The 18,008-nt window shown below is 43.5% G+C and overlaps 1 protein-coding gene across 1 annotated transcript; it reads right to left on the bottom strand.

The window, feature by feature from the left end:
• Positions 1-1,839: 1,839 nt before the first annotated feature.
• Positions 1,840-17,192, bottom strand: LOC139400138 (cytohesin-3-like). Its single transcript, XM_071145163.1, has 8 exons — positions 17,084-17,192; positions 16,112-16,260; positions 14,163-14,274; positions 8,303-8,379; positions 7,900-7,971; positions 7,349-7,503; positions 2,819-5,540; positions 1,840-2,269 (listed from the first exon to the last, which is right to left on the bottom strand). Exons 1-7 carry the CDS (start codon positions 17,142-17,144, stop codon positions 5,468-5,470), a joined length of 699 nt encoding a protein of 232 aa, XP_071001264.1. The 5' UTR covers positions 17,145-17,192; the 3' UTR covers positions 1,840-2,269; positions 2,819-5,467.
• Positions 17,193-18,008: the final 816 nt, after the last annotated feature.

The raw sequence follows: 18,008 nt of genomic DNA, 5'->3' as shown, positions 1-18,008 counted from the left end.
GTTTCACATAGACTTTAACCATCAGTAAAGGGTTTCTCATAGACTTTAACCATCAGTAAAGGGTTTCACATAGACCTTAACCATCAGTAAAGGGTTTCACATAGACCTTAACCATCAGTAAAGGGTTTCACATATACCTTAACCATCAGTAAAGTGTTTCTCATAGACTAACCATCAGTAAAGGGTTTCTCATAGACTAACCATCAGTAAAGGGTTTCTCATAGACTTTAACCATCAGTAAAGGGTTTCACATATACCTTAACCATCAGTAAAGGGTTTCACATATACCTTAACCATCAGTAAAGGGTTTCTCATAGACTAACCATCAGTAAAGGGTTTCACATATACCTTAACCATCAGTAAAGGGTTTCACATAGACCTTAACCATCAGTAAAGGGTTTCTCATAGACTTTAACCATCAGTAAAGGGTTTCACATAGACTTTAACCATCAGTAAAGGGTTTCACATATACCTTAACCATCAGTAAAGGGTTTCACATATACCTTAACCATCAGTAAAGGGTTTCACATAGACTTTAACCATCAGTAAAGGGTTTCTCGCTCTGTAGACTTTAACCATCAGTAAAGGGTTTCTCGCTCTGTAGACTTTAACCATCAGTAAAGGGTTTCTCGCTCTGTAGACTTTAACCATCAGTAAAGGGTTTCACATATACCTTAACCATCAGTAAAGTGTTTCTCATAGACTAACCATCAGTAAAGGGTTTCTCATAGACTAACCATCAGTAAAGGGTTTCTCATAGACTTTAACCATCAGTAAAGGGTTTCACATATACCTTAACCATCAGTAAAGGGTTTCACATATACCTTAACCATCAGTTAAGGGTTTCTCATAGACTAACCATCAGTAAAGGGTTTCACATAGACTTTAACCATCAGTAAAGGGTTTCACATATACCTTAACCATCAGTAAAGGGTTTCACATAGACTTTAACCATCAGTAAAGGGTTTCTCATAGACTTTAACCATCAGTAAAGGGTTTCACATATACCTTAACCATCAGTAAAGGGTTTCACATAGACCTTAACCATCAGTAAAGGGTTTCTCATAGACTTTAACCATCAGTAAAGGGTTTCACATATACCTTAACCATCAGTAAAGGGTTTCACATAGACTTTAACCATCAGTAAAGGGTTTCTCGCTCTGTAGACTTTAACCATCAGTAAAGGGTTTCTCTCTCTGTAGACTTTAACCATCAGTAAAGGGTTTCACATAGACTTTAACCATCAGTAAAGGGTTTCTCATAGACCTTAACCACCAGTAAAGGGTTTCTCGCTCTGTAGACTTGAACCATCACTAAAGGGTTTCACATAGACTAACCATCAGTAAAGGGTTTCTCATAGACTTTAACCATCAGTAAAGGGTTTCTCAGACTTTAACCATCAGTAAAGGGTTTCTCATAGACCTTAACCATCAGTAAAGGGTTTCTCGCTCTGTAGTCTTGTCCCACCACTCCACATTGACCATCTGTCTCTACACTCATAAGAATGTTTATAGACATGGGCTGGACGTCAGTTGGTTGGTTGGTTACTGTTCAGGACATGTTTTTTTTCCAGTTACATTTTCTTTTCTACTGCTTTTCCACCATATGAAAAACAGGCAAATATTGTATCTAAAGTCTATTTAAATAATTACTACCCATGACAGTTGGTACTTAGATGATTAACATAAATTAAGAACTTAATAACCTTTGATCCATGACCTACTAAGTTTAATAAAATATACATTTCAGCATATTATCTACTGATGGATGATTAATTGCATATGCAAATATGTAGGTCAAGCTCAATAAATAATAAATCAATGCGTCGTACAACGGATGTAGTCTTTGTATACTTTATGTAGCTTTCCACGTCATGTACAATGTGACCAATAGCTTTTACAGAGATATAAAAGTTCATTTAGCTATAGCCCCACACAAGGGGCAGTAGTAGGTAATATTCTGCCCTGAGATCAGGGGTCATATCTTACAAACACATAGAAAAACTACTGGATTCAACTTCATCAGTCAGCATTATAGTTCGGACATCATCATTTTCATCATCATCAATATTACTGCCACCCATATCCTATTCATCCTCAACATCTGCCTTATCATCATCAATATTACTACCACCCATATCTTATTCATCCTCAACATCTGCCTTATCATCATCAATATTACTACCACCCATATCCTATTCATCCTCAACATCTGCCTTATCATCATCAATATTACTACCACCCATATCTTATTCATCCTCAACATCTGCCTTATCATCATCAATATTACTACCACCCATATCCTATTCATCCTCAACATCTGCCTTATCATCATCATCAATATTACTGCCACCCATATCCTATTCATCCTCAACATCTGCCTTATCATCATCAATATTACTACCACCCATATCCTATTCATCCTCAACATCTGCCTTATCATCATCAATATTACTACCACCCATATCCTATTCATCCTCAACATCTGCCTTATCATCATCAATATTACTACCACCCATATCCTATTCATCCTCAACATCTGCCTTATCATCATCAATATTACTACCACCCATATCCTATTCATCCTCAACATCTGCCTTATCATCATCATCAATATTACTGCCACCCATATCCTATTCATCCTCAACATCTGCCTTATCATCATCAATATTACTACCACCCATATCCTATTCATCCTCAACATCTGCCTTATTATCATCATCAATATTACTACCACCCATATCTTATTCATCCTCAACATCTGCCTTATCATCATCAATATTACTACCACCCATATCCTATTCATCCTCAACATCTGCCTTATCATCATCACCATCATCATCAATATTACTACCACCCATATCCTATTCATCCACATCATCACCCTCATCGCCATCATTATCATCCTCAATCCTGCTGGAAATGGACTTTTCCTGACATCACGTTATATAGTATTTGTTTATGATCATGTTTTTGACTTGTGTACAGAAGACCTCAAACTGACCTGATGCAAAGTACAGCCAGTAGGTGTAACATGTTTCAGAGTATTCATACAACAACAAAAAGGAGACCCATAAAACCTCTACATTATTTACATATACATAACTTAAGTCTTTAGTTAACGCTTACGGACAGAATGGAACCATTTGACAAAGAAAATAAATACAAACAAGATAATAGATTATATTTTGTAAGGGGAACACAAAAAGCAAGCAAGGATCTTCGGTTACAAATTAAAAGCATATGGGTCACATCAATGCATCGCCCCTCACTGGCGCTGTTGGACCTCGAGACACTGAAAGAAAAGCTTAAAATGACTGGTACCCTATTGGGCTGTTTCACAAACCCATATTCAAGCATTCTCTTAGACTACAACACATTTTCAAAGGACGTTCAATTGCATTGCAGACACACCATTGAAAATGGAGTAAATCCAATCGTAGGCGAAATATAGGTCTATGTAACCACCCCTATAATTCACAACCAAAGTTAAAAGTATGCACATTTTAATATTCTGTGGTCCGCACAATGTTTGGAATCAGTCCAGCTGACTCAAGACTGTAATGTTGTAGTTTTTCTAGGTTTTGTCTTCCTAATTTCAGCACTAACCTAGCGTTGTATTCTGAGGTTGCAGCAGAACTGCTGCAATGGCACCTGGGAAAAAGAGTTGAGCACCATAGTGGGATGATTACATGGTTTATGTTTAGGGCCAGGAGTGTAAGGCCCAGATTTGTTCCTGGTCAGGTCACATGTTCATGTACGGTTACTGCAGCCCTGGAACTTTCTCTCCTTCCCTCCCTCTCTGATACACTCACTCCATCTCTCACTCTCCTCTTTCTGCCATGTCTTTCCATCCACCTGAACACTCACAAGAGGAACTCTGTTTTTCTACCATCTTCATAAATGATCACACACAAACCTTTCTGTATAATGGATGTCAGAGACAGTCGTTGTGTTAAATGTCTGCTCTTGGCTTACGCACTACTGTGTTTACATACATACATGCATATATACTGTGTAGATACACACACAAGTTAGCACACCCACTTCTAAATGCACTTTATGGTATATCTATAAACAGACATACATGCATGTGTATGTGAAAAATTGCAGTTTTGCTTTTCAAGTCGCCCAAATGCAGAAGACACCTAGAAAGCAGGGGTTGGAACCAGTTCAGGGAACAGAACAGAAAAATAAATACATGTTTTGAGGAACAGAAACAGAACCGTGTACAAAAGTGATCCCTAGTGTTCCGGAACATAACTGTTATTTTAAAATCTTGAGAACCAATGTACTTTTGAGTTCCAAAAATAAATAAATATAAAATTCTAGTATATAATATTCTGTAATTCGTTGTATAAGGCTAGTAATACCCTACACTCATTCTAATTCAAGACCTGTTATGATGTTTAGAGCTTCAAGCCAAGCCCCCTCCATGTCCACCCCTCTCTCTCTCTCTCACACTCTTGCTCCACCCATTAAATTTCAGTCGCATCTCACACCTGCACTTATGTGACTAAATAAAAATGTAAACAACAATCTAACCCGTTCCATAGCAAGTACAAAGTACAAAAATTGAGTACAAAAATTGTTGGAGTAAAAATTTTCTAAATGCATGTTGATTTCACAGGTTAAACATTTTATGAAAAGGATCTATATAAGCTGTTACTTTTTGATGGTTGGAACTGGTTCAGAACTTTATTTTCTGGTCGAAACACTGGAACGGAATGAAAAAAAATAGGGTTTCTGCTCGGAATGGAACGATTGGGAAATAATTTCTGCTCCAACCCCTGCTAGAAACACATGGACGTAATCAGAACGAATGTGGGGAACACAGGAGGGGGAGTAAAGAGATGTGTGGGGGAGTAAAGAGATGAGAGAGACAGAGAGAGAGAGAGAGAATGTGTGTTAATACATGTTAATACATCCCACTGGCTTCCCTCGGTAATCTGTAGTGTGGCTGAACCACACTGGTCCTATAGAGGGATGTCTCCCTGTGTTGGTCCTCTGCTTTAGTCCTGGGACGTCATGTCCCTGTAACTCCAGCCCCTGGTACTGCAGCCAGGGCTGGGGAAGTGTCCAGAATGGGGACGGGGGTTGTCTTCAAGACCGGAGACTGTCCTCGTTGTCTTCAAGACCGGGTGCGAGTTCTATCAGGGTCTGAAGGGTCAGATGGCTATCTTTGGTTGACCATCATCTCTCTAGTGACAAGTTGGGCTCTGGGGGTCCAGGGGGAGAGGGATAGTAGGGAGGGAACTTCATGAGTGGAGTCTGTCCGTGGGAGTGGAGGGAGGGATGGATGGGTGAGGGTGAGGGGTGAGGGAGGGGGAGTGTGGAAGGGGTGTTTAACTTCATGAGTAAGGTCTGTCTGGGGAAGAGGATTGGTGTGCTGAGGAAAGGGGGTTAGGGGTGTCCCAGTTTGGGATGTCCTGGGATGAGGGGTGTCCTGGGATGAGGGGTGTCCCTGCTCACTTCTTGTTGGCAATCCGTCTTTTCCTGGTGGCCAACATATCATAGAAGGGATCCCTGCTGATGCTCGCCCTGGAACAGCCAATCAAAACAAATATATAATAATACGCCAGGGGGAAACTTGAGCATCTTTGATATGGAAATGCGGCCACATTTCTACTAACCCCTGCCTTAACTAACTAGATGAAAAAAATAAAAGTTTGTTCGGTGACCTAGTTTTGTTTCCATGGTTTCTGAAGAAAACCTACCCACCCCCTTTTTTCTTATTTTCCTCAGCACTACGGTTCCATCTCTTTCAGAGATTCTGTGGAATGTCGTTCCCTGATTCCCTGTTCTAGAACCCTTCCAAGTGTTCTCATTCTATCACTCTCTCCTCTCTGCAGTTTTCCAAGTTTATAGGTTGGAGTGCAGGGCAAACAATAGTGCTCTAAATTATCGACACTCCAGCTCTCTTTTTCTGGGAGAGAAGGCACTCGGTACAAAGCGAAGTGAGTCACAGAGCCATTCTGGCTCCGGCACAGAGCGCAGTTTCAGTTTCACGGGTGTAAAATCCTGTTAGCACCAGCACAAAGCCAAAACCGGCTCAACCCCCCACTGCGGATTCTCTCTCTCTTACTCCCTTTACATTGTCCCCCATATACGACTATGTCTCTGAGCTATGGCAACAATTCCTCTCCTTTTTTTTTAGCTTTTGGTTATTTACCGCAATCTAATTTCAGAAAAACAAAAGAAGAAACCCCGGGGCGCCTTTCTTTCTGGAAATAAATTCAACAGAGAATGTAATAGGATGAAGTATATCCATGAAAAGACATTGCGACACATTGAAATGGATATGAATGTGATACCAAATATTGACTTATTACAATGGAGCTACAGTATAGCAAATATATTGAGTTAGCCTACATAACATGTATTTCATACAGTTATATAAGAGCTTCATAGCCCAGTTCAGAATTTTCCAAACTCACACAGATGGTCCCCTAAAAGTAGTCTTAACTGTTTGTTTAAAGACTGTCCTAAATCGCGATTAAAGATAAGAGGATAAGGAGCGTGACTATACGACCATCCCTATTTTACTGAGGAAATGTGATTGACATAAAAGCCTTTTATCTTGGCTAAATCCTTATTGACTCCCTCTGGAGAAGATAACACACACACTGCATGGTAATGGTTAGCCTCTGTGGCAACAGGGGGGAAGCGCTGGGGCTTTAGCCCAGTTTTGAGCCTCCTTTCCTGGCCAGGCTAGCTGGGCTCGATCCCCATCCCCCGGGGTGCTTTAAGCGATAACTAATCCTTCCCGTATTTCCCCTGGGGGAGCTAACTAGCATTATAGCCTAGATAGTGAATGTGTTGGGGAGTGGTTTTGGGAAGCGAACTAGCATTGCAGCCTAGATTGTGAATATGGTGGGGAGTGGAGGGAAGCTAACTAGCATTGTAGCCTAAATAGTAAATGTGGTGGGGAGTGGAGGGAAGCTAACTAGCATTGTAGCCTAAATAGTAAATGTGGTGTTGAGTGGAGGGAAGCTAACTAGCATTGTAGCCTAAATAGTAAATGTGGTGGGGAGTGGAGGGAACCTAACTAGTATTGTAGCCTAAATAGTAAATGTGGTATGGAGTGGAGGGAAGCTAACTAGCACTGTAGCCTAAATAGTGCATGTGGTGGGGAGTGGAGGGAAGCTAACTAGCGTTGTAGCCTTCATAGTAAATATGGTGGGGAGTGGAGGGAAGCTAACTAGCATTGCAGCCTAAATAGTAAATGTGGTGGGGAGTGGAGGGAAGCTAACTAGCATTGTAGACTAGATTGTGAATGTGGTGGGTAGTTCCAGGAAGCTAACTAGCCTTGCAGCCTAAATAGTAAATGTGGCGGTCAGGAATCTTACTTGATGGACTTGATCCACTCCTCTTTCTCCTCAGTCGTGGGCGCCGATATCCTGTACACCGTGTGGTTGCCCTCGACGACCCGGCCGTCCGCCTCCGTCTTACACGCCTTGATCACCGAACCCTTGTGGTTGGGGTTGTAGAGCTCGAAGCAGTTCTGGGGGTTGCAAGGTAGTGGTGAAAGGGTGGTCCAACACTTTAGGAAACCCTAGTGTCTTTCCCCAGCAATCAGTTCTGATGGGTGAGGAGATGGTTGAGTTGAGTGGGTACTAGCATTGTAGCATAATCCCAACAGGGTGGAGGTGAAAGGGTGGTTGTATTGCCCAACAATTAGAGACTCTATCCTCAACTAGGTTACATGTTCCAGGTCAAATACATGGCTAAAAATATGAAAGACTATGTTGACTTTTGACCCCTGGTGATATCATGAGTTGGGCTTCTCCACTGGGTGAGTGGAACCTTGTGGATGAGGTTGACTACCAGTACCACCTAATATAATAGTGACATAATAAGGTTTCAGAAGGGATGTGATGCAGTATCATGAAGCACTCACTGGTTTCCTGGGTTCCTCCACCTCTCTGATACTGAGGTTCTCTAAGGGGATGATCCCACGAGGCTCCTTATCCTGGAGGAGAGAGAGAACAAGACATGATCTGTGACATTGTTTCATAGACTGGAAAACAACCTTCATTCCCCTCTGCTCTGCTCTCTCTAATATAACTAATGATGTTAGTGTCTGGCAGGCAGACAGTCTGGAGGACAGAGAGATAATGATATGATCCTCTAGGATAATACAAGGGTAGAGGACAGACTGCTGATAAAGCAGCTGGATCTCTGGATAGAGAGGCAAATGCTTTGATAAAAAGCTTCCAGTTATACTACCACATATAAACGCCTGTACAAACACAGGCAGCGTACTTGCCTACAATACTGCGCTCGCACACACACACACTTACTGTTGTGTACTCAAAGTAGTACAGGCAGTTGTCTGTCAGGATGAACCACCTTCTCTTCCAGGTCTTCACTCTTCCCCCTGAGACAGGAAATAGGAAGGGGAAACAGGAAGTGATGACACAATGGAATTAGTGACAGACTGACAGCCTCCACCATACTCTTCACAGTAGGAACAACAGGAGGAAGGCACTCCAACAAGACCAGAGCTGGAAAGTAGGCAAAGTAATGGCCGCCTTGACCACAATAACATGACAGCTCTAGTGTTATAAATCAGCCAAGATAAATAAATAAAGTTGCTGAGAGATTTGTCTCAAACAATGGCAGAAAATCTAGATACTGTACGTAAAGCATGTATACCAATGGCACAGGAGAAATAGAATATGAGTGAGAAAGAGAGAGAGAGAGACCTTACACTTCCTCTCAAACACCCCATCCTCCTCCTGTGGACCTAAGACACTGAAAGATCAAAGCCAATGAACTCTGCTGTTGGTACTTGGCACCACTGATTAAGAGGTGATGCAATTCCATCACAGGATTTGTTCAGCAACGTGATTGGTTAAACCATGTCTTCCAGTTACTGCATAGAGAATATTCAATGATTAAATGATCACTCACACAACTCCTGAATTATTGCTAACTTTGCTCATTCATTTTTTAAAGGCAACGGAATAAAATGCTATTGGCTCTCCAGAAGAAGGAAGGTACACACCACACTTGATATGAACCTAACTTGGCATCTAAAGCACCCTTGGAGGAATAACACACACGCACACAAATGCATTTGTAAGCACAAATGCACACACACACCAAACCCCCAAGCAAAGAGTTTTGTAGCATGGGTATACCAAAGCTGAGGGGTATAGAGGGGAGGCAACACACAGTTGAAATAGTTTTTAACAGTGTTCCCCCTCAGGCAACTACAGCCCAATACAGTGCAGCGTTCAGCTGAAATGAAACACACAGAGATGCAAGGCAGGGATGCTGAGAAGACTTCACTGTTGGAAGACAGCAATACATACACCAATACTGTGTTACTCTCTCTCACACACACACACACACACACACTTAGCCCTCAGCACTGGCAGTGGTATTCACATAAAACGATACTAAATACAGCTGTTTATGAGTGGAGCGGCATTCAAGACTTTCAAATGCATGTTTTTCTTTCCACACAGTCACATTTCAGCGCTACGCCGATTTTCTGTGTATTAGTTGGGTAAACTTGTACATGCCACACAAAAAGCATAGAAATAGGCAGATATATAAAGAGAAAAGTAAGCCCCGATCCAATTTTATACTTTTGAGTTACAAATCAAATCAAAGTTTATTTGTCACGTGTGCCAAATACAACAGGTGTAGAACTTACAGTGAAATGCTCACTTACAGGCTCTAACCAACAGTGCACTTTTTAAAAAGTATTAGGTGAACAATAGGTAAGTAAAGAAATAAAAACAACAGTAAAAAGACAGTGAAAAATAACAGTAGCGAGGCTACAACAGTAGCGAGGCTATAACAGTAGCGAGGCTATAACAGTAGCGAGGCTATATACAGTAGCGAGGCTATAACAGTAGCGAGGCTATAACAGTAGCGAGGCTATAACAGTAGCGAGGCTATAACAGTAGCGAGGCTATAACAGTAGCGAGGCTATAACAGTAGCGAGGCTATATACAGTAGCGAGGCTATAACAGTAGCGAGGCTATATACAGTAGCAAGGCTATATACAGTGGCGAGGCTATATACAGTAGCGAGGCTATACCAGTAGCGAGGCTATAACAGTAGCGAGGCTATAACAGTAGCAAGGCTATAAAAGTAGCGAGGCTATAACAGTAGCGAGTCTATATACAGTAGCGAGGCTATAACAGTAGCGAGGCTATAACAGTAGCAAGGCTATAAAAGTAGCAAGGCTATAAAAGTAGCAAGGCTATAACAGTAGCGAGTCTATATACAGTAGCGAGGCTATAACAGTAGCGAGGCTATAACAGTAGCGAGGCTATATACAGTAGCGAGGCTATATACAGTAGCGAGGCTATATACAGTAGCGAGGCTATAACAGTAGCGAGGCTATATATAGTAGCAAGGCTATATACAGTGGCGAGGCTATAACAGTAGCGAGGCTATAACAGTAGCGAGGCTATATACAGTAGCGAGGCTATAACAGTAGCGAGGCTATATATAGTAGCGAGGCTATATACAGTGGCGAGGCTATAACAGTAGCGAGGCTATATACAGTAGCGAGGCTATATACAGTAGCAAGGCTATATACAGTAGCGAGGCTATATACAGTAGCGAGGCTATAACAGTAGCGAGGCTATAACAGTAGCGAGGCTATATACAGTAGCGAGGCTATATACAGTAGCGAGGCTATATACAGTAGCGAAGCTATAACCAGTAGCGAGGCTATAACAGTAGCGAGGCTATAACAGAAACGATAACGAGGCTATAACAGTAGCGAGGCTATAACAGTAACGAGGCTATAACAGTAGCGAGGCTATAACAGTAGCGAGGCTATAACAGTAACGAGGCTATAACAGTAGCGAGGCTATAACAGTAGCGAGGCTATAACAGTAGCGAGGCTATAACTGTAGCGAGGCTATAACTGTAACGAGGCTATAACAGTAGCGAGGCTATAACAGTAGCGAGGCTATGTACAGGCACCGGTTAGTCAGGCTGATTGAGGTAGTATGTACATGTAGATATGGTTAAAGTGACTATGCATATATGATAAACAGAGAGTAGTAGCAGCGTAAAAGAGGGGTTGGCAGGTGGTGGGTGGCGGGACACAATGCAGATAGCCCAGTTAGTGTGTGGGGGCACTGGTTGGTCGGGCCAATTGAAGTAGTATGTACATTAACGTATAGTTAAAGTGACTATGCATATATGATAAACAGAGAGTAGTAGCAGCGTAAAAGAGGGGTTGGGGGGGGCACACAATGCAAATAGTCCAGGTAGCCATTTGATTACCTGTTCAGGAGTCTCATGGCTTGGGGGTAAAACTGTTGAGAAGCCTTTTTGTCCTAGACTTGGCACTCCGGTACCGCTTGCCATGCGGTAGTAGAGAGAACAGTCTATGACTGGGGTGGCTGGGGTCTTTGACAATTTTTAGGGCCTTCCTTTGACACCACCTGGTGTAAAGATCCTGGATGGCAGGCAGCTTAGCCCCAGTGATGTACTGGGCCGTACGCACTACCCTCTGTAGTGCCTTCGGTCGGAGGCAGAGCAATTGCCGTACCAGTCAGCATGCTCTCGATGTTGCAGCTGTAAAACCTTTTGAGCATCTGAGGACCCATGCCACATCTTTTTAGTTTCCTGAGGGGGAATAGGCTTTGTCGTGCCCTCTTCACGACTGTCTTGGTGTGCTTGGACAATATTAGTTTGTTGGTGATGTGGACACCAAGGAACTTGAAGCTCTCATCCTGCTCCATTACAGCCCCGTCGGTGAGAATGGGGGCGTGCTCTGGCCTCCTTTTCCTGTAGTCCACAATCATCTCCTTAGTCTTGGTTACGTTGAGGGATAGGTTGTTATTCTGGCACCACACGACCAGATCTCTGATCTCCTTCCCTATAAGGCTGTCTCGTCATTAATCAGGCCTACCACTGTTGTGTCATCTGCAAACTTAATGATGGTGTTGGAGTTGTGCCTGGCCATGCAGTCGTGGGTGAACAGGGAGTACAGGAGGGGACTGAGCACGCACCCCTGAGGGGCTCCTGTGTAGAGGATCAGCGTGGCAGATGTGTTGCTACCTACCCTCACCACCTGGGGGCGGCCCGCCAGGAAGTCCAGGTTCCAGACACAGAGATGGGATAATGGTTTTGATGTGAGCCATGACCAGCCTTTCAAAGTGATGGTTGTCTTTTGCACCTCCATTCTATCCATTATATTTCTACAATTGATAGTTATTAATCCACAGCTGAGAATATCTGGAATGATCCTGTTTTCCATTTGTTGTTTTTCTTGCCCTCCAGGTGAGACATGTCATAGGATGTGGTGTGGCAGGCTGACTGTGCATCCTGTGGTTTCCTGGGTGTGTGTGAGTGGGATTTGTCCTAACAACGTTCTTGTGGGAGAGCTTTGTCCCAACATTCCTACAGGGCTCATCACTGACCATCCCTTAGGGCAGTAGTGTCCATGGAAAAACACATGTTTGTAAAGCACACTAAGTACTACCAGAGAGTTTTTAGCACCATCTTCGGTCTTATTCATTTCATTGAATCTCTCATTTCCTTTCTGTCTTTTAGTCGATAAATCCATGCTAAAAAGTCATTAATCATATACACGCTGTTTTCATAGACTTTTCTGGGGAGTTTTGCCTGGCATATTTACATGAGGTAAAATGCTTAAAATCCTTTCTCTTAATTTCCACAGTGTACATAGTGATCCTCTCTAAAAGAGACTAATTCATTTAGCCTTCAGGGTTTATTTGTACTGGGCCAAATTAGAATTATTGCAGAGAAAAGTCCAGTTGTAAACTGCCTGGGGAGAGAAAGCACTATAATATAATCATTCACAGGTCTTAAGGCACACTGGGACTATTTGCAAACATATATACTGGGTTTGATGAGGCTGCAGAGACGTTACATAGAGCCAGTGGAATGTGCAGCATGTCTGAGCCAGTGTGTGTGTGTGTGTGACAAGGCTTGGCCCACATGCACGGAGTTGGCCTTTAACCCTAACAAGTCATAATAAGGCAGTTGGATGGCAGCGTTACAACAGCTGTTGAAACAGGGACCTGTCCAAAACACTCCATGTCAGGGACTGGAGGACGCAATAAAAACAGGAAATGAAAAGTGGGTTGAGATGGAGGTAATGGGAGAAGGGAATGAAAAGAGAGATGGAGGGATGGAGGTTAGGGACAGAGAGGTGAGAGGTCAGAGAGAATAAGCACAACAGAAAATAATGTGTATGCAACCTTACAGCCGACAAACCAGAAAACCCCAAATACATTTCTAAAGATATCACACCAAGATAATGTTGGTGAGGAGGAAGAGGAGACAAGGGATGACAATCAAAAACCCATGTAAACAAATAAAACAAAAACATGGGAGAGAAACAATAGAGAAAAATGTGATAAGAAGGTTCAAATGTGGGAAACTGCACTACTATATTTAGGAAGGCGAGAGCTCTGTATAATATAAATAAATTAAATGATTGTCTTTGAGTGTTGCTATGACACCCGTCAGTTCCACAGCCCCCGGTTATTTTGTGATCACTGCATTGTGGGAGAGCTGATGATGACCGCTCCCTCAATTAATGCTGCAACCATGGTAACAGGTCAGCTTGACTGTGTGTAGAGAGACATTGCTACCTGTCTCTGGGTCTTACAGTGTTATGTAACTAACAGTTGTGACCTCAAATGCACCTTATCATGGTGATTTACCATGGTGATTCTTTCAACTTTAACATACAACCATTTACATAAAATCCTGCTCGAATATCCTTTAAACTGGCCAAAGATTGTGAAATATTTATTCCTGAATCTTCAACATCCTGAAAACCTTGAATCTGGAGGTTTAAAATAGACAACACTACAGATAACAGCCCACTGTGTGAGAACTCTGAACACTGAACCTTTTTGACGTGAGTCATGCAGCAAAACACATTGCTTGAGAGACTGCAACATTACAGTCTACAGCAGAATCTGGATCTTAGCTGCACGGGTCAGCCAGTGAAACACTGTACTGGTTCATAGCAAGAGAATGGTGTAAGAGGAACCAAAAACCATGCATAGCAATAGCATAGCACTTAGAATGAATCTCCAATACATTGCTTCATTGTAAGTAGTATGCTAATGGAGCCATTGGAACAGAGAGGTGGGTGTGATGCAGGCATTCTTAGTAAGGGACTGCATTCTCATCTCTACTAACCCAGTTTGAGCAGCCATCCCTCTCTGTCTGGGTTGAAGAACGTGTGAGTTAGGTCGTTCCCATCATCCTCTGGGATCTTAAAGGGTTCACTCTTAATGCTCTCATAGAGATTCTGGAGAGGAGAGAGAGGGATGAGGAGGGAGTGATGGAGAGAGAGAAGGAGAGAGAGGGATGAGGAGGGAGTGATGGAGAGAAGGAGAGAGAGGGATGAGGAGGGAGTGATGGAGAGAAGGAGAGAGAGGGATGAGGAGGGAGTGATGGAGAGAGAGAAGGAGAGAGAGAGGGATGAGGAGGGATCAATGGAGAGAGGAAAGAGAGAGGGATGAGGAGGGAGCAATGGAGAGGGGAAAGAGAGAGGGATGAGGATGGAGTATTGGTATTGGAGAGAGAGAAGGATGAGGAGGGAGTGATAGAGAGAAGGATGAGGAGGGAGTGATGGAGAGAGAGAGAGAGAGAGACAGAGAGAGAGAGAGATGGTGATGGGGGAAAGGCGGTGAAAGCATTAGTGTTAAACTCCTACCACTTGAACAGCCACTTCCTGCATCTTCTAACAGCCATCCCAGTCCATAACTAAATCAACAGTGCATAAAACATGACAGAACAAGATTCTATGAAGGACTTGTTAGAAAAGGAAAGTGTTGGAGGGTGTGCTCATTCATAGGGGCTGAAACTGGGTGTTAAATACTTGGGACACTTTTGACAATCTGAGTTACAACTTTGAGAACTGTTGGGAGAGAAAGGAACAACAAGCCAACTGCAAGAAGTGTTATGTGTGTGCCCTTTGAACTGTGGTTGAGCTGAAGGCTGTGTGATTATCTCTCTGAGCTTGTTAGATAATAATGTTCATCATTAGCATTACTGGCCTGAAAAAACAGCACATTAGATGAGCTAGCATTTTGCTACAGTATCACCCTTGATAGAAGAGAGTAAAGCTTCTACGTGACGTGGGAGAAACACAAACACACACTCATCAACCATATCCAACCCCCCCCCCACTCCACACACCAAACACACACTCATCAACCATATCCAACCCCCCCCCCCACTCCACACACCAAACACATACTCATCAACCATATCCAACCCCCCCCCCCCCCACTCCACACACACACTCATCAACCATATCCAATCCCCCCCCCACTCCACACACCAAACACACACTCATCAACCATTTCCACACACACCCCCCATATCCAATCCCACTCCACACACCAAACACACACTCATCAACCATATCCAACCCCCCTCCCCCCACTCCACACACCAAACACACACTCAACCATATCCACCCCCCCCCCACACTCCACACACCAAATACACACTCATCAACCATATCCAACCCCCCCCCCCCCCCACTCCACACACCAAATACACACTCAACCATATCCAACCCCCCCCCCCCCCCCCCCCCCACTCCACACACCAAACACACACTCATCAACCATATCCAACCCCCCCCCCCACTCCACACACACACTCATCAACCATATCCACACACCACTCCACACACCAAATACACACTCATCAACCATATCCAACCACCCCCCCCCCCCACTCCACACACCAAACACACACTCATCAACCATATCCAACCCCCCCCCCACTCCACACATCCATCAACCATATCCAACCCCCCCCCCACTCCACACACCAAACACACACTCATCAACCATATCCAACCCCCCCCACTCCACACACCAAACACACACTCAACCATATCCAACCCCCCCCACTCCACACACCAAACACACACTCAACCATATCCAACCCCCCCCACTCCACACACCAAACACACACTTATCAACCATATCCAACCCCCCCCCCCCCCCCCACTCCACACACCAAACACACACTCATCAACCATATCCAACCCCCACTCCACACACCAAACACACACTCATCAACCATATCCAACCCCCCCACTCCACACATCAAACACACACTCTCACCCTGAGTAGGTCCTCTGGCAGGTCTCCTCCCTCGTTGATGCCTCTGTTCATGGAGATGAATCTCTCTACGGGGGGCTTGTCTCTGACGTTGGGGTTGTGGAGGCTGGTATTCAACATGATGATGGCGAAGGACAGGACATAACATGTGTCTGGGGAGGACAGCAGGGATAGGTGGTGTGAAGTGTGTGTTTGGGGGGGTTGAGTGTGTGTGTGTGTGTGTGTGTGTGTGTGTGTGTGTGTGTGTGTGTGTGTGTGTGTGCACCGCTATGACTTTGCGATCATGACTCTACCACCCACTTCCCCCACCACCCCACTCTGTTCTATAACCCCTGGCCGTTTTAACCTGGTGTGTGTCAGGGCACCAGTCCCCAGGGGGATGCAGCAGAAGCAGCTATAACTAAGTCAGCGTGTCACCACTGCAACACATCCATATTCATGAGGCCAAGACCACATATCAACCCACCACTGGTTACTGGGACAGGGGACACAACACTGCAGATAGAACATAGAGCTGACATGACACAATATCATATACGTCCTAGACAATACATTTCTCTACAGAGACAACGTGTGGCCTGAGCGTGCCTCACTAGTCACTAATGACCCTCTGTTATTGACCAGTGATCAAAGTCCTTATTAGAGGAGCCATGCAAGTAGTGATGACACAGCAACAATGAACCGCAAGTCTGTCAGCAACAAAGTGCATTAAGTCATCGGACAGAGAGTCAAGTACCGACTGATAGTGAGTGATTCTAGAAATGTGAGTGTACCGGTATTTGGGTTTTTAATCGTTATAGCAATTCAAGACTTCCTTTTTCACAAACTGACGCATTGATCTAAGGCAGGGGTGGTCTGGCGCTGCTCTTTATGACAGGGTCTGTCCATCGTGTGTGTGTGTGTGTGTGTGTGTGTGTGTGTGTGTGTGTGTGTGTGTGTGTGTGTGTGTGTGTGTGTGTGTGTGTGTGTGTGTACCTGTGGATTGGAAGACACCGGGGTTGCAGGAGCAGTACCGCGAAGCGAAGGCCTCCATCATACGATCGATCTTCTGAGCCTCACCAGGCAGTCTGAAACTCCACAGAAACTGTCTACACTAGCAGAGAGAAAGATAGAGAGAGAGAGCGAGAGAGAGAGGATAGAACACAGGAAAAACAAATGAGAAAGAAAACAGAGGCTCCAAAAGTGTATTGAAAGCAGCAGGACATCATTATAAAGTGTATTGAAAGCAGCAGGACATCATTATAAAGTGTATTGAAAGCAGCAGGACATCATTATAAAGTGTATTGAAAGCAGGACATCATTATAAAGTGTATTGAAAGCAGCAGGACATCATTATAAAGTGTATTGAAAGCAGCAGGACATCATTATAAAGTGTATTGAAAGCAGCAGGACATCATTAGAAAGTGTCTTGAAAGCAGGACATCTTTATAAAGTGTATTGAAAGCAGCAGGACATCATTATAAAGTGTATTGAAAGCAGCAGGACATCATTATAAAGTGTATTGAAAGCAGCAGGACATCATTATAAAGTGTATTGAAAGCAGCAGGACATCATTATAAAGTGTATTGAAAGCAGCAAGACATCATTATAAAGTGTATTGAAAGCAGCAGGACATCATTATAAAGTGTCTTGAAAGCAGCAGGACATCATTAGAAAGTGTCTTGAAAGCAGGACATCATTATAAAGTGTATTGAAAGCAGGACATCATTATAAAGTGTATTGAAAGCAGCAGGACATCATTATAAAGTGTCTTGAAAGCAGCAGGACATCATTATAAAGTGTATTGAAAGCAGCAGGACATCATTATAAAGTGTATTGAAAGCAGCAGGACATCCTTATAAAGTGTATTGAAAGCAGCAGGACATCATTATAAAGTGTATTGAAAGCAGCAGGACATAAT

Source organism: Oncorhynchus clarkii, unplaced genomic scaffold (assembly GCF_045791955.1).
Source record: "Oncorhynchus clarkii lewisi isolate Uvic-CL-2024 unplaced genomic scaffold, UVic_Ocla_1.0 unplaced_contig_742_pilon_pilon, whole genome shotgun sequence".
Classification (NCBI taxonomy): Eukaryota; Metazoa; Chordata; class Actinopteri; order Salmoniformes; family Salmonidae; genus Oncorhynchus; species Oncorhynchus clarkii.
The sequence above is the reverse complement of the archived record's forward strand: the minus strand, read 5'-3'. Positions and strand labels throughout refer to the sequence as shown.